General features: G+C 52.7%; 1 protein-coding gene across 2 annotated transcripts; it reads right to left on the bottom strand.

Annotated features, from left to right (window-relative positions):
• Positions 1-2,111: 2,111 nt before the first annotated feature.
• On the bottom strand, positions 2,112-24,978 carry FSCN1 (fascin actin-bundling protein 1). Of its 2 annotated transcripts, none has more exons than XM_077316092.1 (6): positions 24,822-24,978; positions 23,652-24,521; positions 7,965-8,121; positions 6,344-6,468; positions 4,594-4,761; positions 2,112-3,962 (listed from the first exon to the last, which is right to left on the bottom strand). In XM_077316092.1, exons 2-6 carry the CDS (start codon positions 24,472-24,474, stop codon positions 3,760-3,762), a joined length of 1,476 nt encoding a protein of 491 aa, XP_077172207.1. In that variant the 5' UTR covers positions 24,475-24,521; positions 24,822-24,978; the 3' UTR covers positions 2,112-3,759. The 2 variants fall into 2 exon arrangements, with proteins under 2 accessions (XP_077172207.1, XP_077172208.1); XM_077316093.1 differs by having other exon boundaries at positions 6,344-6,465.
• Positions 24,979-25,600: the final 622 nt, after the last annotated feature.

Below are 25,600 nucleotides of genomic sequence, written 5' to 3'. Positions count from 1 at the left end.
GGATGTAGATTGCAGGAATGATAACCATGCAAGGGCACCGTTTCTCTTGTTGGCATAACCACCATCACCCCCTCCCCACCCAGTGCAGAAGACCCTCCTCTCGCATCTCTCTGCTGGTCCTGGTGGTGGGTGGATTTGGTGACGCCCTCAGGCTGAGGAAAGAGCAGAGAATTTCCCCACCCCTCCCACAAAAAGCCATGGCTCTTTAGATGACATCATGGGAATGCACTGGGGGTGAGCAACTGCAGGCCAAGAAGATATGCCCGCCTCTGCCTACTGCACCATTCAGCAGGGCTCGTTTACTATCTAGAACAGGGTTCCCCAACATGGCACCCACGGGCACCGTGGTGCCCTCTGATCCCTTTCTGGACTAGTTTAGAAAGTAAGTAGGGCTCTCGCCCCGCAGGGCTTCTGCCACTGGAGCTTTGACTGGCTCTGCAGGTTAGCAGTGCTACCACGCTTGATTTTATTCTCTTCTCTCTCCTCGTCCCAGTGTATTCTTTAAAACAGTGCTATAAGTCCTATCAGTCAGAAGCATGAATCCATAAACGAAGGATCTGTGCAGCTGGGAATTCAGAAGGGGAGCTGTGACTCACAAAAGCTCAGCCCCCTGCCACCAATCTTAAGTTTTTAAGGTGCTCCTGGACTTGTGTGCAATGGACCTACTAGATACAGAACTGCTTGCAGGCCTTACTAATAAATCAGAAGGCTTGATTTGGTGTTAAAGCTGGCAGCCCCACCCCGTCATCACCTAACAAATTCTGGGGACGACCGTCTGCTGCCAGGCTTAAATACTCTTTGATTGTTCTCCTGCAGTAGGAACCAAGGATTCTTGAGGGAAGGAAGAGGTAATGACTAACCCTGCAGTGCAGGTGCATCTACAGAACCTGTGGGGGGAAAAAACAGCCACAAAACAAAGTATTTTTTTCTTTCTTTTCCTTATCTGAATGCAAGGGTTGTTTCTTTTTTATTATTCGTTATTTTGTCACTTTTTTATTTTCTCCATTTGAAGCTTGTTATACAAATGGCACTTACAAAAAAAAAAATAAGTTGAAAAACCCAAAAGAAAACGTTTTAAACAAAATAGACCAGAGTGTGAGATGCTTTTTCAGAACCACAACAGCCAAGGGGAAAGGGGGTGGGGGGGATTTTAGGCCTAAATGGGAGAAGCCAGAGCGTTAACATGATTCAAAATGGCAGCCGGGGAGCGGGGGGGGGGTTCAGAGGGAGGGGAGAGAGAGCTGCAAAGGCGCTGCTGTGCATCGGGCACTAACCCTCGGTCCTTCTGGCAGCCATCTTAGTTCCTAAAGCTGCCTTTCCTCTCAGAGAGAAAGCTCTTCTTCAGATTAGTCTAAAGTTCTAGGCTAGCCCAGACAATATTCCAGTCTCACCAGATCAGATCCCTCCTTTATTCCAAAGGCAAATAATTCCAGTTGCTTGTGAGAATTTTAGCACCAAGCGTCAAATGGAGAGAACCCCTGAAAACAGCCGAGAGTGATTTTTTTCAAGGTTCACGAAATTTTCGGCAGCTAGAAGGCTGGGCTCCTTCCGCTTCAGCAGTGACGGAAGACCCAAGCGGGGCTTTGTACTTCCGCAAGGCATGGGGGTGTCCCAGAGATCTAACAGCACCTTTTTCTCCATAGTTCCCCTCGCAACAAAGCATGTCAAGCCAGGGGCGTGCCGAGACCAAGAAATCGCCGAAGGATGAGTCATCTAAATCAGCTCAAGGGAATACAGGTAACCCCCGAGAAGGCCTCAGAGAAGAGGGTGCGTGTGCTTGTGCTTCCGTGTACACATACGCACAACTTTTTTGCAACACTTTTACACATGTCCGTGTAGGTCATACAGTACTGCAAAAACTATCGCAAAAGGTTCTGGGGGAGCTTATATAAATAGGACTAGGAAAACACTGTTTCGGTCATCTGTTCTGCGGAATCACGTGCCACCAGAGGGGAGAGGTCACGGAGCAGTCCTCCACAGCAGCCCCGGAGAGCCCTCCAAGAAGACCACCGCTGTGTGGCCAAGGAGGGGCAGCTAGCGAGAGATGCAAGCCGGAAACCGATGCCTTAAGACTCACCCACAAGAACAATTCAGTGGACAGGCTCTGGACAGGGGGGTGGGGTGGGATTCCAGTACGAAGTTGCAACACCAATGAATGGGGACACACATACGCTACTGTGCAAACATTGCTAATTCAAAAAGCTTTCTATTCTGTCCACTGAGGTTAGAGAGCCACTTCTCAGCCGCCACTTAGGGCGTGGCCAGAGAAACTGGTGAAGGAGGAGGGGGACTTGCACACAGAGCGTGGCTAACCTCCCTCTTCCCCCGGCCCTTCCTTTCCACCTCTTCCTCTTCTCTCCAAAAAGCTGGTGCCGTTCACGCACCAGGAAACAGACTGAGAGGCAGCTGTGCTTGGAGGCTCTGAAGTCTACCTAGAAAGAGATGAGGTCAGGTCCCCTCTGGGTAGCAGGACAGAGCGGGTCGCTCCCGGCCCTCTCCTAGCTCAATGGCCAAACTGAACTCGGAAGTCCGCTGGCAGCTGCTGGCACAGGACTTGAATTTTGTTTTTTAACAGCAGCGGAGAACAGCTGAGATTTTGTGGTTTCCCCCCCACACACGGGGTGGGGGGAACAAGGAAAGATGCAAGTGATGTGCAGCTTTGACATCTATCATACTCTTAATAGGAGACTGCTTCAGGTAGCCGAGGTTTCTCTAGGATACTAAAACACAGACGGAGAAGGGGGATGGGGAACCTAACTACTTGCCCCTTCCAAGAGGAGGAGAGGACAGTAAGGCAGTGCTAAAAACTTCAGTGCAGCTGTCAGGAGCAGTTCCAAGACGCTCTTTGGGCACTTCGAAGCGTGAAGGGGTTGGGGGGGGGGGGGAAGGAGCTCAGAGCAAGAGATGAGCCAAGCTCTTGTCTCCTAGGAGATGAACAGCTGCAGCTCTTCCAAAAATTCTGCTCCTCCAAGAGCAATTCCCTGGAGCACAAGTATTTGGGGGGGGGGGACACCAAGTTTCTAACCCTCACCTGCATCAGCCAACCAATTTCCTACTACCAGCAGGACAGCAAAACCTCACCTCCCACTTGGCTTTGGCCGAAGACAGCAGATATTTAACTCGGGGATCAAAAGCCAAGAAGGGGAGTGGGGGAGTATACAAGTGACCTCCGCTAAAGAACATGACCCCGGAACGGGATCCGGTCAAAGTAGTATTACTCAGTTGTCCAGCATTAGGCTGAACCAGCGACTGACCCCTTCCCACGAAGTCCCCTTAGCTCGGGCTTAATACTCCTCTGACGGGGGAGCACAGTGTGGTACAAAAGCCCAGGGGAGACCCTGGCAGAGATGAGAGGGCACTGCATTATGGGCACAGAGGCAGTTTTCATTCCCTTTTTAAAGCAAAAATCAGAGCTCTAAGACCTGCAGAGATGCCATGGCAAGGGTTTTGGTTTCTCATGTTTACAAACCAGACCCCAAACTCTACAGAGCACGGATCTTTTTTTTTTTTTGTTCCCCAGGTTACTTTCCAGTTTTACAGAGACATTAAAAAAAAGGGAAGTTCCATCTAACAATCCTAGGGCAGGAGAGAAGCAGCAGGCTGGCGTGAAAGTTAACCCTCCCCTTTAAAAAAAGGAAGAAAAAAAAAAAGCAAGACACCAGAACGTTACAAAAGAGAGAGAGAAACCCAAAATTGGCAACTGAAAGGGGAGGGGGAGAGTACAGAGCAAAGGGGATGAAGGAGGAGGCCAAAGTGCACTTAATACTCCCAGAGGGTCGAAGAGTCGATGGAGTCAGCCGAGGCTTTGAGGACTCCAGCGTGGTCGCCCTTCAGGTATTTGTCGTTGACCTTGATGGCCACCTTGTTATAATCACAGAACTCAAAGAAGAAGTCCACGGGCACATCGCTGCTGCTGGTGACGGAGGACTCGTTGCCAACCATCCAGTATTTCCCGGTGGAATCTGCAAGCAGGGGAAGAGAAGGTGGTCAGCCCCTCCAAGTGAAAAGGGACGCATGGCAGAACAAGGCCCATGCACGTCGGTCTCCCTTCAGACCAGCGGCTGCAATGCAACGGGGGATGGTCTCATTTCCTGCACCATCCCCTTTGAGGGCTATTTTGTAACCAGGACTGTGTAACTCCCCACTTAAAAAAAAAACACAACCCAAATTTTGCACCGTGCAAGCTAAAAAAGCTGCGACCTTTCTACTAAGCAATTTAAGGCACCATTTCCTCAATCTGTCCCACACTGCCATCTTCCCATTTTCACCAATTCTGCTGGTAACAGGAAGTTCTAGTAGCCTCAACCTCCGGAAGCCTTTATAGGTCATTCCTTGGTTTCTCGGAAATCGCACACTGGCCACATACTCTGCAACCTTAAGGGCTAATAACCTGTTGATTTGGTTCAAGCAAACACTCTCGGGATGCTCAGTTGCGCACCATGCTCCGTATTCGGTCACTCCTCCCTCTCCTTTTGCAGAACTGCGGTAACAGTAACCGCAGTTGGGGATATGCCAGAAAACTGACGGCAAAAATACCAGTCCGCCCAGCCTGGGATGGAGCAGTGTGGATTACAACCAAGAAGCAGTACTCGCCTTTGATATTGTAGGCCCCATCGTTGAATTCCAGGTGAAAGACATCGTAGGAGGAACGATTCGAATCCAGGGTGCCAGTCACCTTTCGGCAGCCAATGAAACCATGTTCTCCCCGGAGGACGATGATTGGCCGGTTGATCAGTTTCATCAGGAAGAGTTCCGTCTCACCTTATTGGTCAGGTAGAAGAGAAGGGATTGTCCCGAGCTTGTAGGGGAGACGCATGCACTCACAGCCCCCCAGCCCATCTAAAAACATTTTTTTTTAATTTGTAAACCGGTTGAAACTTGGGAATGGGGAGCTCAAGCCGTTAAATCAGGGGTAGTCAAACTGCGGCCCTCCAGATGTCCATGGACTACAATTCCCAGGAGCCCCTGCCAGCGAATGCTGGCAGGGGCTCCTGGGAATTGTAGTCCATGGACATCTGGAGGGCCGCAGTTTGACTACCCCTGTGTTAAATGAACTCTGTAAAAGACATCCACAGCGAACCCAAGCCACGGTTAAAGCAACCTCTTTTTCGGAGAGCCGACTCAGGTTTTGGTTAGGAGTGGAGGCTTCTAAGCCAGAGATCTGAGTTCGATTCCCCCCTTCTCCTCCACATGCAGCCAGCTGTGACCTTGGGCCAGTCACAGTCCTCTCAGAGCTCTCTTGGCCCCGCCTACCTCACAGGGTGTCTGTTGTGGAAAGAGGACGAGAAGGCGATTGTCAGACACTTTGAAGAACGAGTCATCCTTCGGGTAGTAAAAAGAAGAGTACCCAAAAGAGTTCTACCTTTTTTTTTGGCCATTTTAGCAAACTACCCTAATTACTAAAAAAATTTAAACCGTTTTTCTCCAATGCGATGCCAGTCTCTCTTGGCAAGCCAGCCTCACCGTGTCTAAGGCATTATCATAGCTCCCAGGAAACAGGGCAATGGAAAATCCTCCAAACAATCTAGGCAGGATCACAGATGGCTGGTTCACCAAGCAAGGACTCTCACCATTTTGAGACGGGCCCCGCCGTTTTTTTCCCCAACAACCTTTTGATCTAGCAGTCTGCCTTCCTAGTGGGCAAGACTAGCGTGAGGTGGTTTACTCCAGGCCCTGGCAGGCACCAGCCCTTTGGTTCAATGCCCAGTTCGTCCAACACCCACTTGTGTCACTGTATTCTTGAAACAAGCTCAGTTGCTTAAGAACGCAACTCAGCCTGAGGCAGCAGCGTGCCTGCATTCTCAAGCAAGCAATGCGGGGTCAGAATCAGGCTGATTATGCAACTGCTACGAACAGATGCCAAGGGTGCAGTCCTGCCTGGTAAATTCGATACACACAGGGGGGGAAACTGCAGAGATTCTAGCCCCCCCCCCCAATACATGCTCCAAATGGATTACAAGGGATTAGAGGCAGCCTCATCTACCGCAAGCCAGCGTGGTGGTGTGGCTAAGGGCAGTTTGATTCCCCCATCCCTCCTCCCCATGCCACCAGCTGGGTGACCTTGGGCCCGTCGTGGTTCTCTCAGAGCTCTCTCAGCCCACCTACCTCACAGGGTGTCTGTTGTGGGGAGAGGAAGGGAAGGCACTCGTCCGCCTCTTGGAGAGACCCTCGGGTAGTAAAAAGCGGGGCACAAATAAACAGTTCCTCTTCTTCTTCCAAGCTGACCTCTGCTTCCCCAAGCCCCTTTTTAAGGGTGAGGATTGGACCCACCCATCTCACGCAAACCAAACAGGATGCTTTCGGCTATGCCCCCTCCACACACCCCCCTTCCCGCAATTCTTACTGGCGGTTTCCACGCTGGCGGCGAGCTGCCCGTTCTTCTTTGCCGTGACGTACTTGCCGTTGGCCGCTTTCAGGGTGATGCGCCGGTCGCGCCATTCAATGTCGAAGTAGCAGTTGGCATTCCTGCTGTGGCAGGCGGGGAACAGAAAGAGCAAAACGTTACGACACGCAGATCGGGGACAGGGGTGGTGGTGAAGGACCCTTGAAAAGGCTGTGTTCGTACACTCTCCTGCACCCTGGGACAGTGAACCAAGGCGAGAGGAGGTTCTGAATGTCGCGTTTTGGGTTATTCTGGAAGATGCTCCTCCAAAAGCACCGGACCGGACTCCAATCTAGCACTATTTTTTTGTATGAATTGTTTGAGCTAGAGAGCCAGTTTAGTGCAGTGGTTAGGAGTGCGGACTTCTAATCTGGCATGCCAGGTTCGAATCCGCGCTCCCCCACATGCAGCCAGCTGGGTGACCTTGGGCTCGCCACGGCACTGATAAAACTGTTCTGACCGGGCAGTGATATCAGGGCTCTCTCAGCCTCACCCACCTCACATGGTGTCTGTTGTGGGGAGAGGAAAGGGAAGGCGACTGTAAGCCGCTTTGAGCCTCCTTCGGGTAGGGAAAAGCGGCATATAAGAACCAACTCTTCTTTTTCTTCTTCTTCTTCTTCTTCTTAAAGATGAAGATAGAGGTGCTGGGCAAGCCTAGGTGCTCTCCCAACTCCTAGAAGCCCAAAGGATGACAGAGATGGTTTGATTTGAGTCCAGCAAGATTTCCGGGGAGAGAGCTTTTGAGAGCAAAAGTTCCTGTTGAAGGAAGGGAAGGAGGGAACTTTGACTCAAAACCCCCTACCTTAAAACCCTTGTTGGTCCCTAAGGTGCTGCTAGAATCAGAATTACACACAGCGATCCAGTCAAGCCCCTCAACCTTCTCGGGGTCTTAAAAACCCATCCAATCTCCTCCTAAAGAATGGGACACAATATTCTAAATGAGGTCTAACCAATGCAGAAAAGGATGGGATTATAATTTCCCTTGCTCTAGGCCCTATACTAGTAGCAATGCAGCTCTTCTACCGCCGACTTAGATGGCTACTCTCAAACTATTTTTATAGAGATGGTTTGGTACCTGTGGCAGAAATCAAAACCACTCTCCATCCTCCATTTCAGGCAGCCGATTACAGGCATACAGAGGAATGCAGCTATAGAGGGAGGCCCACCAAGGAAATGCTATGCATGATCAACATCAGGCTGAGCAAGCCATACCCAGGGACCGTCACCCGCTGGACCCACTGTGGACCAGAGGACATCCAAGCTCATTCTGGACCAAGGCAGAAATCTGGATCTTCTTTCACTGGAAGCAGGTAAGAAATTTGTTTTCTCTCCTTGATATTTCTGTCCTGCCTTTCTGGGGTGTTGGCCCCCTTCATTTGTCATCAGTACTTCCTAAGCTAACGCTGCTCGATTTGCTAGGATGTGGATGTGTTCATTGCATTTGACATTGCCTTGGTATTTGACACTTGCCGATTGTTTCTGTTCAAGTCATCTGAAGCGTGGGCGTGTTCAGGGCGACCTGTAAAAATATCAAATCATTTTCCAAGCCAAATTTCGAAACGCGAATCATTTCTCAACTCACTTAGTCGAGGCAGTGGACTGCACCCCGCCGTTGGAGGTGAGGCTCCAGTATTTCCCAGTATAGGTCCGGAAGGTGCATTTCTTGGTGTCTTTGTTAATTTCCAGTTGGAAAGTTTCTTGATCGCTCTCCTCATCCTGATTGGCTGAGAGGTCCATCCCTGTAGGGAACACAGAGGTGGAACAAAGAGAGTCAGGCAGCTTTTCCCGTGCCTTGGGCCGCTTTGCACAAGTTCTGCCCACCCATCTCCACACGCCCACCGAATTTAGCATTTATAGACACAAAAACCAACAAAATTTCCCAGGATATAAGTTTTTGCAAATCAAAGCTCAATTTGTCCGACTGTGTATTGTGACTAACAAAAGCTTACACCGCGGAAAGATTTGTCAGTCTAGGGCAGGGGTAGTCAAACTGCGGCCCTCCAGATGTCCATGGACTACAATTCCCAGGAGCCCCCTGCCAGCATTCGCCAGCGAACACTGGCAGGGGCTCCTGGGAATTGTAGTCCATGGACATCTGGAGGGCCGCAGTTTGACTACCCCTGGTCTAGGGCACTCCTGGACTCTAAAGCTAACGCACAGATTCTTGACCCAGGTTGCTGAGAATTCTGTGGAGGGCACAGCCCCCCCCCCCCCCCATATAAAGAACTCTCCCCACTGTGTCTAATGTTAGGCTTCATGCTAAAGTTGTTTGCATTGGACAACAAAACCCCAAGAGAGTGCTGAGTCAACAGATGCAATCTCCAAAAGTATGCTTAAAAAAAATGCCTCTTTTCGCAAGGCAAGCATTGGAACTTTTCTGTGGGTAGCAGCAGCAAAGAGACAGGCCCTTTAAATGCTCGGGCATTTCTGATCGTGGAAGTTACTGGCCCTTAAACGAGAAAGCGCAGGACAGACTCAAGTGAGGCTGGTGGCTGAGGATCTTCCGGAGCAGCAAAGGAGCCCTGATCTTAGATGTGCAAGAGCTCTCTCATTCCCTTCGGCACAGGGACGCTCAGCCACCAGAGGAAAAACCAACACTAAAGCAACATTCCCGGCTTCTTAGCCCCTGCAGCCCGTCCCAAACAGTCTCTCCCAAAGGCCCTTGGGGTTGGGATAATCCCTTTCTTTCCTGTGCTTTTGCATCCCCCTACCAAGAAACTGCCTTTGCCATTTTAGCCTCTGCAGCTGGGGTTCATTCACATCTGGGATGTGGAATTCCTGCATTGCTCAATGTAGTGGCTCATCCAGCCCACAAAGCTAGGGGAGGGGAAGAAGCGAGTTGAAGCAGAGAGAAAGGAAGTGAGCTCTGCTCCTTTCTCTCTCTCTCTCTCTCTCTCGTAGACAGGGAAAGCGAGAAGGCGGTTCGGTTACTCAGCTAGGGTGCTATTTGAACCCAATTCCAGCCAGGTCAAAGAAGTCACCCATGAGACATCTGCATATCCACAGCACCATGGCGGTTTCCTGTCCGAAGCAGGATTGTGGGTCCCGAAGGAAAGTAGCTGCTCAACACACAGTGTCTGGAGGGTGGGGAGAGGTGCAAGCTGAGTTCCCTGCATCCTGCAGGAGGTTGGACTAGATGACCCTGGAGATCCCTTCCAACTCTATGAGTCTAAGCCTCCATTTTCTCAAGTACAAACCTATCGCAGCCTGCATGCCATTTCGTAGAGCTGGCAAAACCTTCCCATCAAGTACGAAGACAAATGTTACCACTCTCCACCTTCTTCTCTAGATTCCTAACCAGATGCAGGTTATGTAGGGGGGGGGATTCTTAGCTGGCCCAAAATCTGGGAGGAAGGTTAGGAGAGAATGGTTTAAAAATAAAACCTCCCCAAACAGTACTCTTAAGACGGGCTCAGGTAGGACCTGCATACCTGGGATTGTTAGAATGACGTTTGAGTCCAGAGGCGCCTTTAAGTTCTGTACAAGTTGCACGCTTTTGTGCGCATGCACATGTGAAAGCTTATACTTTGCATAAAACTTGGTTGGTCATAAGGGGGCCAGCGGACTGGCTAGCATTGGCCAGGGCGGAATCCTACTCTGAAGCAGGAGAAGGGGGGGGCGGGCGGAGACCCACGAAAATCCCAAGGCTCAGAAGACAGGAAGAATCTAGAATGCAGGAGAAAACAGTCCGCGAGAGATCTGGGAGAGGCAAGGCAACCCGAGACTAAACAGCTGCAAGGAAGACGGTGAGAAGAGATCTCAGCTTCCCATGAAATTTTTTTTGCTTCAGCAGCAGAAACCAGCTGCTGGGCTGTTTCGGGAACAGGAGGGCATTAGGAACCGGAGAGAGCCTTCCCATCGTTTCCCATGATGGTGCAGAGAGGAGGCTGTGGGCGGACATCCCACCCCACAATACCCTTCTCCCAAGATGGAACCCCAAAACGGCCGATGTAACATTCCCTGCTCCTCTGCATCTAGTCACTGAACACCTGACGCTGGTCCATCCAGGTCCATGTTGTCCACTAAGACCAGCAGTGGCTCCCCAGGATCTCAAGAGGCCAGACCACCCTTCCCCAGAGACTTCCAGAGCCCCTGCTGAGGCTTTGCCCCCTCCGTGTCAGAAGTCTCCACCACCAGAAGATGGGCCAAGCTAGTCATCAGCTCTTGGAAGCTGAGCAGGCCCAGAGGCGGGCAACAGCAAACCACCTCTGAGCATCTCATACATGGTTGGCAGCAACTCGACAGCTCTTTTCTCCACCACCATCACAGGAAGTTCTCCATGGACCAGGCCGGCCTTCTCCCAGCGAGAGAGGAGCAGAAAGTGTCTCTTGAAATCTACCATATATTGCTACTCGGGCCATGCTCCTGCCTATCAGGAAGGACACTCAGTACAGCGACTTGTGCAGAGACAGAGGTGAGCTCTTCTCAGGGTGGGAGAGGCTACCTTTTGGGGTGCGAGACGGAAGCCTGGCTCCTGCTGAAGCCAGAGGGAAACCTGGTTGACAGAACATGAAAAGCAAACTTGGAACTAGCTTGGGACAGGGGGAGAAGAACAAGGCACCAAGGCAGGCAGAGAGCTTTTCCAACCCCTTCCCCCAGCCGCCAGTTGGGGAATTGGGTTACAGAAGACTCATCAGAAAGGAATGCCGCTGGAACTCCAATGTAGCAGAAATGCAAAGCTCAGAAGAGACTGCACAGTAGGGTCAAAATCGTGATAAAACAAGACAGGGGAATGCTTGCGGGGGTGTGTGTGGGGGGGGTTTGGCAGCTCCCCTACTGCTTTGGCTAGCAAAGGGACTCCCGTGTGCCCCATCCTTTCTCCCCCAGCTCCAATGCCCTAAGAGATTCCCCCCCCACAGGAACACAGCAGTAGGTACAAGGTAGTGGGCATGATGTGACAGAAACCCCAGCCTAGCGCATGTGTGGCCTCAGGGCTACTTTAGCCCTGTCCTCTTGAGTCTGGCAATCTGTCAGACTCCGGTCCTGGAACGTCACAAAAATATGTGCAGACCAAGATTTCCCAGCTTGCTCTTGGATGGATCCGTACAGCAGTCTGCCACTGGCTCCTCCGCCACCCCTCCCTCCCATTCTACATCTGCCGATCCAAAGTGGTTTTTTACAGGACCTATGGCGTGTCTGTCATCCTTTTCATGAGTGCCGGAGCCTCATTTCCTGCCGCCGTTCTTCTGGGCAGCAGTTTTAAGCTTTCCGATTGATGCTGCACCGCACAGCAGACTAACAGGAAAGCCTTCGGACCAAGAGGCATTTTTAGAAAGTCAGCCCAAGGGGGGGTGGGTGGGAGAAAAGCATCTCTTCTCTGCAACCTTTGCAAACAATGACCTTCAGGGATGCACACAGACATACAAAAGTCTTCTTTACTACCAAGTGAATGCATTGAGCATCTTTAGGGACTTTGCACCCCTTCTAAAAAAAAACCAGTTCAGAACAATTTTCTAAGTACTGAATGGCCATCCACAGCCACGTTCTTCTGTACCAGTTCTTCTCAATTTATCAGTCAATGTGGGAGAATCGCCAAAGTCAAAGGACTTTACTCTGACATCGAAGTACGCTTTGGGTCATCAATTTTTGTAACGCCCATCTAACTCCTGAACAGAAATCTTTTTAGTAGAATTTGGAATAATCGTTTTAAATTATTTAAAAAAAAAATACAGGAATGATTATGTGAAAGCATTGGGGGGCGGGGCTGTGTTTTTAATATTGCATACGTTGGATTCCAGATATTCTGGTTTCCTTTCTTCATGTAAGCCTCTTTTGGTTTTGGAGATAATATAAAACAGTTCTCTACTCAGGCAATCCACATTGTGTGCAAATAACACTCCAGCCGCATCTGGAAGTGCTCCACTGCATACTCTTTAAGGCTGGTTTTTCAAGCCTTTAGACCAGGCAGACAGTCCCCACCAAGTTTCCAGCAAAAACTCACGTTGCCAATTCAAACTCTAGGCACCGGTCAGCAAAGGGAGGATGCACAGTCCCACGATAGCAGAGACTCAATGCCCGCTGCTCTATGAATCTGGAATGCAGCCAAGAAGATGGCTGGGCCCTCCGAATCAAGTGCTTTGGAGTTCAGACTAGGAGGCCAAGGAAGCGTTCAGTCCTCCTGGCTGCATCCCCACAACCTCCGTCTCTTGGCTGTGAGACTTTCCTGAAAGCCAGAAACAACCATCTTTCATTTCACCGGCTCGTCTTTCCAGGAGCTGGATCTCCCCCCCCCCAGCCCTCTGCAGATAACGGTGCTGCCAGACTGTAATTACCAGCTCGGTCAAGGTCAGGCGGGGCCTTGAGAGCAGTCGGATGAGTTCCCCGTCTGCTATGCAAGCAAGCAACGAGTGGTAATTAATAAGACGCTGAGTGATAAGGCAGCCAGGAAGGGAGAGGAGACACGGGAGGAGAAGGGAACTTGTCCTCATGGATTTCAGCAAGGAGATGCCAGAGGAAGCTCTGGGAGAAGGTTGGCCCTTTGGGTATCCCTGCCATGCTCAAGCAGCCCCAGTGCCCCCACGTCTCCATCGACAATTGTACTGAAAAGCCTGAGACACCATTGGTCCACAGCCAAAAAATGTTGGCATACTCAAGGCCTGGAGTGTGCATGATTCAAAAGGATATGAAGGATATCCTACAGGGGGCATCAGAGGACAGCAGAGTTTGAATAGGGACTTCCTGATTGGCTCAATAGGAGACTTCCTGCTCCTCTAAGCTCACTTCCTCCCTGCTTGCCTCCAGAATTCAAGAACAGAGTTAGACAGTGAGGCCCCTCCACCTTTCTATAAAAGTTCGTTTCTTTCTGAATAAAACTATTTTATTCTTTTAAGCAGCCTGGTGCTTGGCAGCAAAAAGGAGGGGCACTCAGTGGGTTGACCCCCCACTACAATGGTCCCTGACACAGACCAATTGCTCAAGTTTGCCTGGCTAAGCCCCAGCAGGATGAGCTTATTTTCCACTGGTGCTTTTCAGCACCTTAGGAAGTGGTTTTCAAGTGGCAACAGAAACTTGGATCCCCCAAAAAGTGATCAAGAGTCAGTGGTGGACAAGCTTTCCTGGAGGGCAGCCCACCCACTATTGCTATGCACACAGCTGCAGGTACTTTTGGATCCTGGGGTCCATGCTCCATTCCTGTAACATGGCAGGCCAGGTGAGAGCCCTACCCAAACCCCCTACATAGGAGTAAGAAAGGCTCTCACCTTCAAGGCAGAGAAACTTTTGGTCTACAGAAGAAGTCCCATGGCTGTGTCCCCTTGTCACAACACAAAATGCCCCGGGAAGCACACCGCAGAACCTTTCTCAAGAGCAGCTCTCTGCACTTCATTGACAGCCCAATCAAAAACCCGTGGGCCTACTCCAGAGTAAACTCTTGGGGGACAAGCAATGGCAAGCCTCTGGCAGCAACGCAAGACCAATTAATTGTTCCTGGCACCCAGCTGCAGAGGAACCAGGAGATGCCCTCCCTGGGGGAACCTGCCAAGCAGCTGAGGTCTGTACTCTACTGGGACAAGAAGAGATTGGAAACATGGCCAGAGAGACCTGATCGGTACACAAACCAAACCGTGCCTCTCCAGATGTCCACGGACTACGATTACCACGAGCCCCTGCCAGCACGTGTTAAAATCCATCATGGGTAGAAGACGGAGGTGCCCCGAAAGACATGAGACTTTTCTGGGACCATAAGAATGAGACTGAGGGGGGGGGGGGGAAACTGCAAATGAATCAGTGGCTCCCATGAGCAGAGTCATAATAAGAGTGTCTTATCGAAAGGGTGATGGCCATGGAAGGACAACCCAAGGGAGACCTTGTCCGAGGAAGCAGTGGAGAGAATCCAACAGCGGGTTCTCCAAACAGCTTGCAGCAGGAAAACGTGTAGAAAGCTGAAGTCACCACAGATTCCTCAGACTATCTCTGGGAAAGGTGCTCAGAGAGGGTCTTTCTCTGTATCAGGCTCCTGCACAGGGAGTTTTCAAGGGAAGGCAGAGGGGACATCAGTGTACATGATTCAACTCCCTGCTCTCCGAAGCATAAGAAGAGCTACACCACCAATTCCACCACTCTCAGGACGTGCTAAGCGGCTTACGGAGAACACGGCTTGACGCCAGGCAGATCTGGGCCGCTCGCTGCGTCAATGGCCGGGTAAGTCTGCAAGGGTCTGGCTTACAAGCAACGCCAATGGCAGAGAAGGGGATGGTCCTTAGATCTGGCAGAACCAGTGGGGGCTGCCCCGCTCATGAGCTCCTTGGCTCTGGTTTAATGTTTGAAGCCGAAATTGGCTGCGGTTGCGTAGCTATTTCTTGCACCGTTAAGTCGCTACCTCTGAAAAGAAGCAGCCCTGGGACTCGAGCATTACCCAGCAATCCTTGAGGCAAACAGGTTTTCCATCTTTGGAGACCCTTCCATTCCTTGCAAGTCCTTCACCACACAGCCCCTCCAGGACGCACACACTAGTGCCAACATCGTGCCAACAGTGCACTCATGCAGATAATGCAATCATCAGTGGTGCTCAATGCCAGGTTTGCAGAGGAACAGAAGCCAAACGGGGCTCAGCTTGTAGCCTCTGGTTGCCACCTGTTGTTCCCCAGGAGCCAGAAATTACAGATCAGTGGTGAGACCAGAGCTGGGATGGCACACAGAGGGTGTCTGTGATCTTGCATGCAAAGCTGCAGGAGCTCCCGGTGGGCATCACAGGTCTGGACTGCAGGTGGCCGTTCTCCCTGGCCTGTTATTTGCCACGGCAGAGTTGGCATCAAGCAATTCTTAAATCCAGAAGCGGGTTTTGCCATCTCCCAGCAACCGCTGCCTTTTTGCTTCTTAAATCCGGAAGCTGCACCATGAAAAAACATACTAAACAAAGTAGGCTTGCCTGTATGTAGACACTGTTCTGACATTTAGATCCCACTTTAGCATGAATACTTCAGACTGAATATAGTTCTGGTCCCGCTGGTGGACCTCCTGGTGGCATGTGTGTGTTGACCACTGGGTGACACAGTGTTGACTGCCCCTGCTCCAGGACACACTGATCCATCGCCTTTAACCAAGCCAGGTGAACAGGCCTCTGCCTCAGCAGTTCTGCCTCACTGCTGCACACGGGGCCCTTAGCAACAGAGGAAGCCGTAGCCCAGGACTGGAAATGGGAAACTGGAGCCACGCTTGGGAGAGAGCCCCCTCCCCGCCACCCCCCAGAGGAAGCCGGGGAGGAAAGGAGGACCATCTGGCAAAAGCACTGAAACCTGAGGAGGCAGCCAATCTTTTCGCCTCAGGGATGTTAACTCCCTTTAAAAAGAGAGAGGGAGGAGGTTTCTTTGTTGTCACAAGACGGGCCCCTACCCCAAGCAGGGAGCATTCTGGCCAGCACAGAGAAAAGGCCAAGCTGAGCCCCGTCTCCCCCCCCCCCAATTAACTTGCATACACCTTCCTGCATCAGATGATCTGCTCAAACAGATTGGTCCACCAGTAATGCTTATTTGCCAAGACGGGGAAGGCTCTCCCAACCCCAAGTGGGGTGGAACGGCCAGAAAGATTCTCTAAGAAACTGCCTCTCCCAAGCACAGCAGCCCTGGTAGCTTCCCGCTGCCCCATGGCCTCACCCCACTGCCCACAGCTCTTGGGAGGAACCGGCCTGCTTCTCTCCAGCCTCCACCACGGACCTAAAGGATGCATTTAAAGGGCCCCCCTCCCATCTTAGTGGGGTCCAATTAAAGGGGCGGTGGTGGCTCAGCTGTAATGAGGGGCAGATGCTCAGAGGACGGATGCCATCTGCCATGCTCCACTACTAATTAGGAGAGATGGGAGGCACCCTGTCCGTTTTTTTTTTTTTTTTTTTGCTCAAGACAAAGCCGCAGCTTGTTGTTGCTGCCGCCAGCATTCTTTGCAAACTTGCTGGGAAATCTGAACATCACCATTTGCACAAGGGCACATTTGCAGAAGAATGGATGGGTCCCTGTATGTGTGTGTGTGTAAGGGGGAGTTGTTTCTTCCCAGCCTGTTCTTCTAAAGGCTCATCCCACCACAAGCCTGAATCAAATTAGAACCTCTTCATGTCCTGCTGCAAAAGGGAGGGGCCCGGAGTTCTGTATGCAAGGGGACTTTGTGTCCTCTTTCCTCCCCCCCCCCCCAGTAATTTCTGAGCAGCGAGAATAAACCTCAAGGTAATCCGGCACAGCTGAAAGGACCCCCAGCCTCAATACATGGCAGCCAGATCACTGTGCGCCACTGCTGAGGAAGGCCACATGGAGCGAGGAAGCCACATGGAGCAATAAAAACCATGAGAAGGAAATAGGGGAGGGGGGTAAAACCAAAGTCACTCTCCTCCTTGTTTGCAAAGCCCCCTTTGACCACCACCTTCAGGCTCACCTCTTAAGTCAGAGCTAAAATCATTTTTCCAAGGGTGGTGGACACAGAAATCCTGCCCAAGGAGCAAAATGTGTCCAGGCTCTGTGCCTAGAAAGCAGCCCACAACTGTCGGCTTAACCGCAGGGGAAGAACTGCCAAATGGAAAACGGCATCACCAGGCCAAAGGAGAGAGGTTCTCTGCTCATACAGTCCTGCGGCACCTTGAAGACCAACAAGTTTAACTCGGGGTATCTATTTCCATGTGCATGCTTGTACCCAGAGGCATAAGGTGCCAATGGGGCTCAAACTTTATTCTGTTCACGTCACAGAGAACCACTCGGCTGCTTCAATACTGGCTCTGACTGGGAGAGGCATCCCGCTCCCTTCCTGGAAAGGACAAAAGGGAAATGATGCAAAAGCACCATGAGGAGAGGGGACAGGATGGCAGGGCACCATGCCACACCCCAGGACAACAGGCTTCCCATTATATCTCCGGAATCTGGCGAAGAGGAAACCCAGGGCCACTAAACAGATGTTGAAAGGGAAGGTAGCAGGAGAGATGGGGAGGAGGGGAGAGGGCAGAAGAAGAAGCTTATGAAAGTTGCCCCTCTGGGAGTCCAAGGCTCTCCCTTTACAACTGAGCCAAGATTGGGGGGGGACGGGGGGGGGGGGGACAGGAAGGCAGAGAGAGAGAAAGGCCATTTATAGCTCTCGCAGGTATTTAAAGGAAGTGAAACAATGGAAGACGGGGAAAACGGAACAATGGGCCAAGATTACAGGCTCACGGCCAAGCTATATGGTCAGCAAGATCACGTGACCAGAACTTGCCCGGACTACACCCAGGACCACGGGGCCTTCATGTTCTCTTGCCTTCCGTGATTAGCTCAAAGGGTTTCACAATCTTCTCCACCATTTGCCGTTTCTCCAAGGGCAGAGAGGCTACTTTCCATCTTTAAATATGGGGTTGGCAGAGATTTCCCCAGTCGGAGTGTTAAAATGGTAGCCCCCCCCCCCCCTCCAAAACCTGATTCTTGCCAGGAGGTCCTGCTGAGCATGAAGGTCAGTCCCCAGGATAAGCTTCCAAAAAGCCAATACAATAGCTGCAGTAGAAGACCAGTGGTCCTAGAGAGGATATTACTTACGGGGCTCATAAACAGGAGCCTTAAAGGACTTCATCCCTGGTGAGGAAGTTGCCGACATGCCTTCCAGGTGACATACTGGATTATAGGAAGAAGAGGAATATTCCAGAAAGCGTAATCCAGGGGTGACGAAACCGTGGCCCGCCAGATGGCCATGGACCACAATCACCAGGAGGCCCTGCCAGCATGGACAACCATCAGGGGCTCATGGTCACTGTGGTCCGTGGGCATCTGGAGAACCATGGTTTGGCCACTGCGGGAGCCTATGACAGGAATCACCAGCTCTCATGCCCACTTCCCATCCCAGGATGCAGGCCGGGTCCACATAGCATAAGCAATTAAAATACTTGCCAAGCAGAACAAAGTGCATTCCCCTCACCAGTGCAGAACAGCCCAGACAGACTTCCCCACCTATGAGGGTTATTGGGGGTGGGGTTTGGAAGACCAGGACCCAAGAGATGGGGGAGCAAAAGAGCCAGGCTCTTTACCAAGGCGAGGCTGAGCTGCAAGCCATCCCTAGCCTCTTTCCTTTTTTTAAAAAAAAAAGACCTCGCTGTAGGAGCCTCACACAGAGAAAGCCACGTTGCTCCTCCCTCCCCACATCTGGATTTCCACAGCGACAAAAGACTGAAACAGGAGCCTTCCCTCCCCCCCACCCGCCAAGCATCTCAGCTCCCAAGCAGCCTCCCGTCCATACTCACAATCTTGCCCTTGTTCTCCCAACCTCGCTCCCACTCCCCCTTTCCACCCAGACAAATATTTCAGCATCTGCTCAGCCCCCCCCATCCAATCCCTCTTGCTGAGTGCGTGGAGGGTGGGGGTGGGGAGCCCCCGCATTGCAAAAGGCAGGGGGGTTGCGGGGAGAGGATGACTCAGCTGCAGCAGGAGATGCAGGATGACACCCCAGCTCGGAGAGAGCCATCCGCCATCCGCGCTGGAACTAACAGGCTTTCAGAGGCTTTGCTCGAACAAAGAAGGCAAGCGGCGGAAGGTTGACAATGCAACCCTCGCTCACAAAAGCCCCCCCCCCCTTGTTGCACGGCACAATGCAGATCTAGCCCACCAGGGCATCAATCCAGCCCACGGTTCCTTCCCTAGTTGCCGGGGGCTGTGCCGTTTTAGAGCCACGATCAAGGATTCCTCACTCATCTCCCTTTACAGAGTGATCTCAGCCAATGGCCACAAGGGGCAGTTGGCATTGGGCTCATGCTGAAAGGGGCCCCACCCACCCCCACCTCCAGGAGAGAGAGAGAGGGAGGGAAGGAAACACCTCATCCAGGTGTATCTAGTGACTTTCAAAAGAGTGTGTCTGGGGGACTTCCCTAGACCCAGAATCCAAAGTCCTCCTGCAGGCCAAACTCCCAAGCCTTATTGCAAAGCCCGTGCTCTTATTGCCAAACTTACAGCCTCCCCTATGAAGTCTGAGGATGCCCTTTTGTTTCGAGACCACGCCCTTCCAGAGGAGCTCCCATTTTGGGGAGGCCGAGATCAACGTCCTGGCGAGCCTTTCACAAAAATTAAGCACCAAGCTCTTCCTTCAGACCCCTCTTCCTCCATTTGAACTTGCCCACAAACCCTACGGCACTTGAAGCATTTCGCTAGAAAAGACCCGGGGGCCGTCAGAAAGGGGCCAGAGCCCATGCGCCATTCTGGAAGGGTGGGCGCTACACATGCCAGATTATAAGGAGAGCATCAGAGGTCCAAAGGACACTATCAAGTGGAAGCATCCAGAGCACCGGATGAGTTTAATTCAGATGTCACGCCGAACAAAATTGTACTATGGTTTGTTGCAAGCTCTGTCTTGATAACACTGCAACCAGCCAGCCAGAATCCAGAATGAGTTTGGAAGCCGCGGTTTGTGCCAACCGCGGTCTAGAGTGATGTCTTGAATGGCCAAGCCATAGTTAGTTACCACCATTTCTCCACTGTAAGAAGCCACAGCACCAGCACATAAGAGGACCAGCACATCTAAACCAAGATTGTGAGTTTATAACATCGGATTCTGAGCAACAATTAGGCCTGGCTCAGTCTTGAGCTTACAAGATGTCAATTTCTCACACTGGAAGTCTTACACAATATGTCAATTTCTCACACTGGAAGAAAGAAGCCAGGATACAGTGACTTGACAAAGCATCTTGTTGGATTGTTGCAGCAATGCGATTTGTCCACACTACACTCCATGCACCTGTTCCACAGCCCAGAAAGCAAGCAGCACTCTTAACACCAACTGAGGTTATGTGCAACAAAAATAGAGTCCAGTACCACCTTTAAGACCAACAAAGATTTATTCAAGGCGTGAGCTTTCGAGTGCATGCCCTCTTCCTCAGACTTCAGACCAACACAGCTACCCACTTGAGGTTATGTTCATCCATCACCTTGCAGTTCCTGTAGCTGGCCACACCACATGGTCAGAGATTCCTAAAGGGCTTTTTCATGTGGGCACCGAAAAGTTGGCCAATGGGCCGCACTCTAACTCCCAAGCTTGGGAGGGTGGGGAGGAGAAGAGAGGTTTGGCGTTCCGCTGAATCGGCCAACAGAAGCAATGCTCCCTTTGTATTGACTTTAATGTAGGTCACATTTCTCCCTGCACAGCTAGAAGTCAGCCACTGAACGTGGATTTCCCGTTAAAACCTATCGACTGAGCTGTGCCAGGTTTGGGCTTTTTCTTCCGCTCAGCGCAGCTAAAAAGAAGCAGGGCAGAGATGCTTAAAAGGGACAGGTGCAACCATGGCACGCATGCACCTGCAAGTCAAAGCCGCAAAATTCAGAGCGCAGAACGCAATACTCAGTGCAGAATTTGGGCAAGGGGGGGAGAAACACCCACATCTCAGCTGGCAAAACCAGGATGAATCATGCAAAACCAAGGAAAAACTATGCATCTCTGCTCAACGGGCATGACTGATTCAGATTGTAGGGGCTCACAATTTGGATTGCCTGGAATTTGATTAACTTTTCTTTAAAAGCACAATCTACCTGCAATGCATCTCCCAGGGATGTGTGTGTAGGGCGGGGGGTGGGGTGGCAATTCAACCCCCTCTGAAGAAGGATGAGATTTTTAAAAACCCAACCATCCATGGAATATTTGCAGTGGGAAACTGGTACCAGCTAGGAAGAAGCGAAGAGAAACGATCACAGCTTCTCTCTCAGGATCAAGACAGACTGTCTAATGAGATTGTGCAAATCTTTTCCCAGGGGGTGGGGATTCGAGAAGTTAATCACAGCCTCTTTCAGCTGTGCCTGGTTTTTTTTATTATAATAAAAAGGAGGAACCGGCACTTTGATGGGAAGGCTCTGCTCTGATGAGCCAGCCCTCTTAGATCTCCTGTTGACTCAGCAGTTTTTATTTATATATATTTACTGAGCTGGCTTTGTACATTTGGGTCTTGACCAGAAAAGAAAAAAAAAGGAGAATCAAGTTAAGTCTTTAGCCAGAAGCCAGAAGGATGGAAAAAACTGGGAGAACCACAGTAAAGGCCCATCCCGAATTCAGAATCACGGCGCAGGATTTTTTTAATTATTTGGGGGGTTTTGGTCTTAAATACAAAAGGCTTCCCCGAAGAAAACGCCTTTTTGGAAAGGCAGTTTATTTTGTGGATGGGACAGATGGGGGCTTATTCTCCTCCCCCCCCCATGCAAAAATCAGTCACAGTAATGAATTTAAAGACAGAACTTGGAGGTGTTAAAAAAAATAGCGCTCAGCAAAAGACCCCTTTCCTTCCGATGGACCAACATCAGAAGAACTGATAGACCAGAAGCCCATTTGCTTCTCTGCAGCTCAGGAAATCTGGCAAAACAGTGATTGGAGGGTGCTTCTGCCACACCAGGCCCCTGAGATGCCAAGAGCTTATTCTGGTCATGCTTGGAGAAGAGGGGGAGAAAAGGGAGGCAGCAGGAAGAGCCTGGAGGAGCTGCTGCCTGCACAGCAGGTAGCAACAGCAGAACAGAGGAAGAGGCAGGGCCTGGAAGACCAGTGAGGGAGACGGCATGGGAGGGAGGACGTCTCCCCCACCTCCTTGGCCTGTGCCAAGGTCGGCTCCCTCCACAGCCCTGACTCAGAGGAGAGAAGAGGAGGCACATCAGGAATCAGGTTCTTTTTTTACACAAAGGACACCAGCAAGCCTCCAGAACGTCAGAGCACACTGTGGACTGGGGGCAGGTCACTGTGCCTCTGTGTGCCCCCAACACTGAAGGAAGGGCTGGCCCAGGAACAGAGGGGAGAAGGCAAAAGGGAGGCAAGGGAGAGCCCCTGATGCTCCCCTGCTGGACTGTGGAATGCCTGATAACCTATTCTGGGAACCTTGCAGCAGATTATGCCCTTCGGTTTCCTGCAAATGCAGTAGAGACCCCATCAAAGTCTGCACAGGTCATTTCCGCTCCTTCGCTAGAAACAGGGAAAGGATCCAAGACGCTGCTCAAAGGGGAGGAGGGGGGAAAGAAAGAACACACCCATGTTTTTAGGACAGGTCAGCAAAGACCCAGGGGGGCATTTTCTGTCCCTAGAACCAACATTGAAAGATGACTCGGACCACAAATCAAGTCACGCTCCTTTCCCACCCCGCTTTATTGTACAAGACAGAAAACCTCCAAGCCCCCCCCCCCCATTTTCACATCCTGCCACTTTCACAGCCCCACCCCCCACAGTTGCAAGGACCTGCACAAAACCACTCAGACTTCTGTCGCATGAGCCCTCTGCAATGAAACCCGAGCAAAAAAATCTTTCCAGGGCAGCATGAACCAGAACAACCAATGCACAGATGTGGGAACTAGCGATTCGGGAGTCGAATGGCAGGGAGCACTAACCCTCTGAATGCCAAAGCCAGGAGGCAACCGCAGGGGAAGGGCTCTTTACCCTGTTGCTGGCCCTCCAGAAGAACTGGTTGGCTCCTGCGTGAGACAGGATGCTGGGCTGGATGGACCACTGGTCTGAGCAAACAGGGCTCTTCTCACGTTCTCACAAGCAGCGACAAAAGAGGCGGCAGCAGGGAGCCCAGAGGGGCATTCGGACCTTACAGCACGACCAGTGCAAACGTTCAAAAGTTGCCAGCGAAGAGCGAACACACAAAGGATGCAGGACCAGCTGGAGAATTCGGGGAAGGAGCCATAGGTGAGCATTTGGCCCCTTTCTGGGCACCCCCAACACCTCATGGCAAACGACATGGCCCACAAGAGAACGCACGTGCCAACCGGCCCCTGGGCTTTGGGAAGAGGCCCAGGTGCTGCAGCCACCTTACTTTCCGGGCACCTGAGCAAGGAGGCGATCTTTCGGGGCCCTAGCACCCTACCTGGAGCCCGCCCATGCCAACCAACCCCTGGGCGGTCCAGCTGCGATGAGAGGGCCCAGGTGCCACTACCTTTCCGGACACCCCCTACGTCCAGCAAGGAGGCGACCTTCCGGCAACCCTCCCTGGCACCAGACACCTTCCTTTCCGGCCATCCCCTACGCCAGGGTGCGGCCTTCCAGATGTCTGTGGACTACCATTCCCATGAGCCCCCGCCAGCAGATGTCCATGGACTACCATTCCCATGAGCCCTTGCCAGCAGATGTCCATGGACTACCATTCCATGAGCCCCCGCCAGCAGATGTCCATGGACTACCATTCCCATGAGCCCCTGCCAGCAGATGTCCATGGACTACCATTCCCATGAGCCCCCGCCAGCAGATGTCCATGGACCACCATTCCCATGAGCCCCTGCCAGCAGGGGCTCATGGGAATGGTAGTCCAGGTACTTCTGGAGGGCCGCGCTTGGACTCTCCCCCCCCCCGCCCCGATGCCAACCACCCCCCGGGAGCCTACCTTGCCGGATGGAGACGTTCCTGTCGTTGCCGGCGCGCAGGACCACCTGGGGGCAGCTCTGCTCGAGCACGAAGAGCTCGTCCTTGCCCACCTTGGCGCCCTTGCCGGCCTTGAGGGTGCCGCTGGGCCCGGACGGGGTGAGGTACTTGCCGCGGCAGTCGCGGAAGGCCACCCTGCCGCCGCGGAACTCGAGCGTGTAGGCGGCGTCGGGCTCCGGGCGCGGGACGAGGGCGCCGTCGCGGCGCAGGAGGCGGTGGTCGCACGTCTGCAGGCAGTAGCGCTGCTCGAGGAAGAGGAGCGTGACGAGCGAGTCGACCCCCCAGGGCACGTCGCGGTCCACGGCCAGCTCGTCGGCGGCGGCGGCGCGGCGGGCGTAGCGCTTGCGCGCCAGGCTGAAGAGGGTGACCTGCGGGTGCATGGCGATGTGCACGCTCCACTTCTCGGCCGGCGAGATGGCCTGCGCGAAGCACGAGAGGCGGTCCTCGGTGCCGCCGAAGAAGCGCCGGTGCGCCTCGGACTGCAGCGACCAGCGCCCGTCGTCGTGCGCCACGATGGCGAAGCGGCAGTCGGCGCCGGGCGCCTCGGCCTCGCAGCGCACGTGGCCGTCCTTGTCGGCCGCCAGGTAGCGGCCCAGGTGGCTCTTGAGGAAGACCACGCTCGAGTCGTCGCCGTCCTGCTCCAGCGTCCAGATCTGCTTCTTCTTCAGGCTCGGCGCCGACGCGTTGAGCTTGAAGCCGAACGCCTCGGCCGTCAGGTACTTGTTGCCGCAGTTGATCAGGCCGAATTGGATCTGGAGCGACTCCGAGGTGCCGTTGGCCGTCATGGCGCCGCCGCTGCTGCTGATGGGGCCGGGGCCGCGCAAGGAAAGGGCTGCGGGGGGAAAGGAGCCCGGAATGAGGGCGAGCTGGAGAGCGCGCCCTGGGGCGCAAGCTAGGATCGCTCGCGAAAGCCTTTAGACCAGGGGTAGTCAAACTGCGGCCCTCCAGATGTCCATGGACTACAATTCCCATAAGCCCCTGCCAGCATTCGCTGGCAGGGGCTTTTGGGAATTGTAGTCCATGGACATCTGGAGGGCCGCAGTTTGACTACCCCTGCTTTAGACCCTCGCGGGACGCCGACGACCAGCCCCGGACCGCGCCCTGCCGCTTGCAAACGGGGCGCCCCAATTACCTGGGTGCTGCTGGTGCTGGTGCTGCTGCGCGCTTTGTTCGCCTGGAGCCGCGCTCGCCCGGCTTCTCCGCCTCGCCTTTCTTCGCGCCGCCGCCGCCTCTTCCCCTCGCCACAAAGCCCAGCTGCCGCCTATCTAGAGAGCGCAGTGATGTCAGGGCCGGGCTTTATAGTGGGGGGAGAAAGAGAGAGAGCAGGGCAGCCCCGCCTCCAATTGAGAAGCTCCGCAGAGACCAGCGGGAGAGGAGAGGGGAGGGAGGGAGGAAGGAAGAAAGGGGCGGGGGTCTTCCCCCTCCTCCCCATCTTTCAGCCAGAATGCGACCATTGCCATAGAAAACCCCTGAATTAGAGCAGCGTTTCTTGCCCCCCCCCCCTAGAAACGCACTTTTGGATTTGAACTGGGGTTGGTGGTGGATTTGGCTTCTCTGAAGGGGAATCTGTCGCGTTCAGACGTGCTGGGACGCTCCCTGCCCCGCCCCCCAGCATCTTTGAAACATACACGCACTAGGGTTGGGAAGTAACCTTTGGATTTGGGGGGTTGGAGGGACCCCCAGCAGGGTATGTCATGCCACGAAGAACACCTCCCAAGGCACCGCTTTCTCCAGGGGGACGGATTTCTGCCGCCTGGAGATCGGTTGTAATCCCAGGAGATCTCCAGCCCCCAGGGAGGGTGCCCCCCATGGGACTTGCTTCCAAGTAATCATCAGAGCTGACAGGGTAATCCTGTCTTGTTCCCAAGGTAAGCCCCACCGAGTTCAGGGCAGGTTTACGCTATGGTTACA

This window comes from Paroedura picta, chromosome 17 (genome assembly GCF_049243985.1).
Source record: "Paroedura picta isolate Pp20150507F chromosome 17, Ppicta_v3.0, whole genome shotgun sequence".
Taxonomy (NCBI): Eukaryota; Metazoa; Chordata; class Lepidosauria; order Squamata; family Gekkonidae; genus Paroedura; species Paroedura picta.
This window is presented reverse-complemented; position numbering and strand designations above follow the sequence as displayed.

What these genes read in the sequence shown, in the direction of transcription:
- FSCN1 (XM_077316092.1), bottom strand. Translation starts at nt 24,474, where the DNA reads ATGACGGCCAACGGCACCTCGGAGTCGCTCCAGATCCAATTCGGCCTG. An exon ending in CAGTCCACTGCCTCGACTAA is followed by an intron (nt 6,469 to 7,964) that starts GTGAGTTGAGAA and finishes CGCCTGCCACAG; the next exon opens with CAGGAATGCCAACTGCTACT. An exon ending in TGGGGCCTACAATATCAAAG is followed by an intron (nt 3,963 to 4,593) that starts GCGAGTACTGCT and finishes CCCTGCTTGCAG; the next exon opens with ATTCCACCGGGAAATACTGG.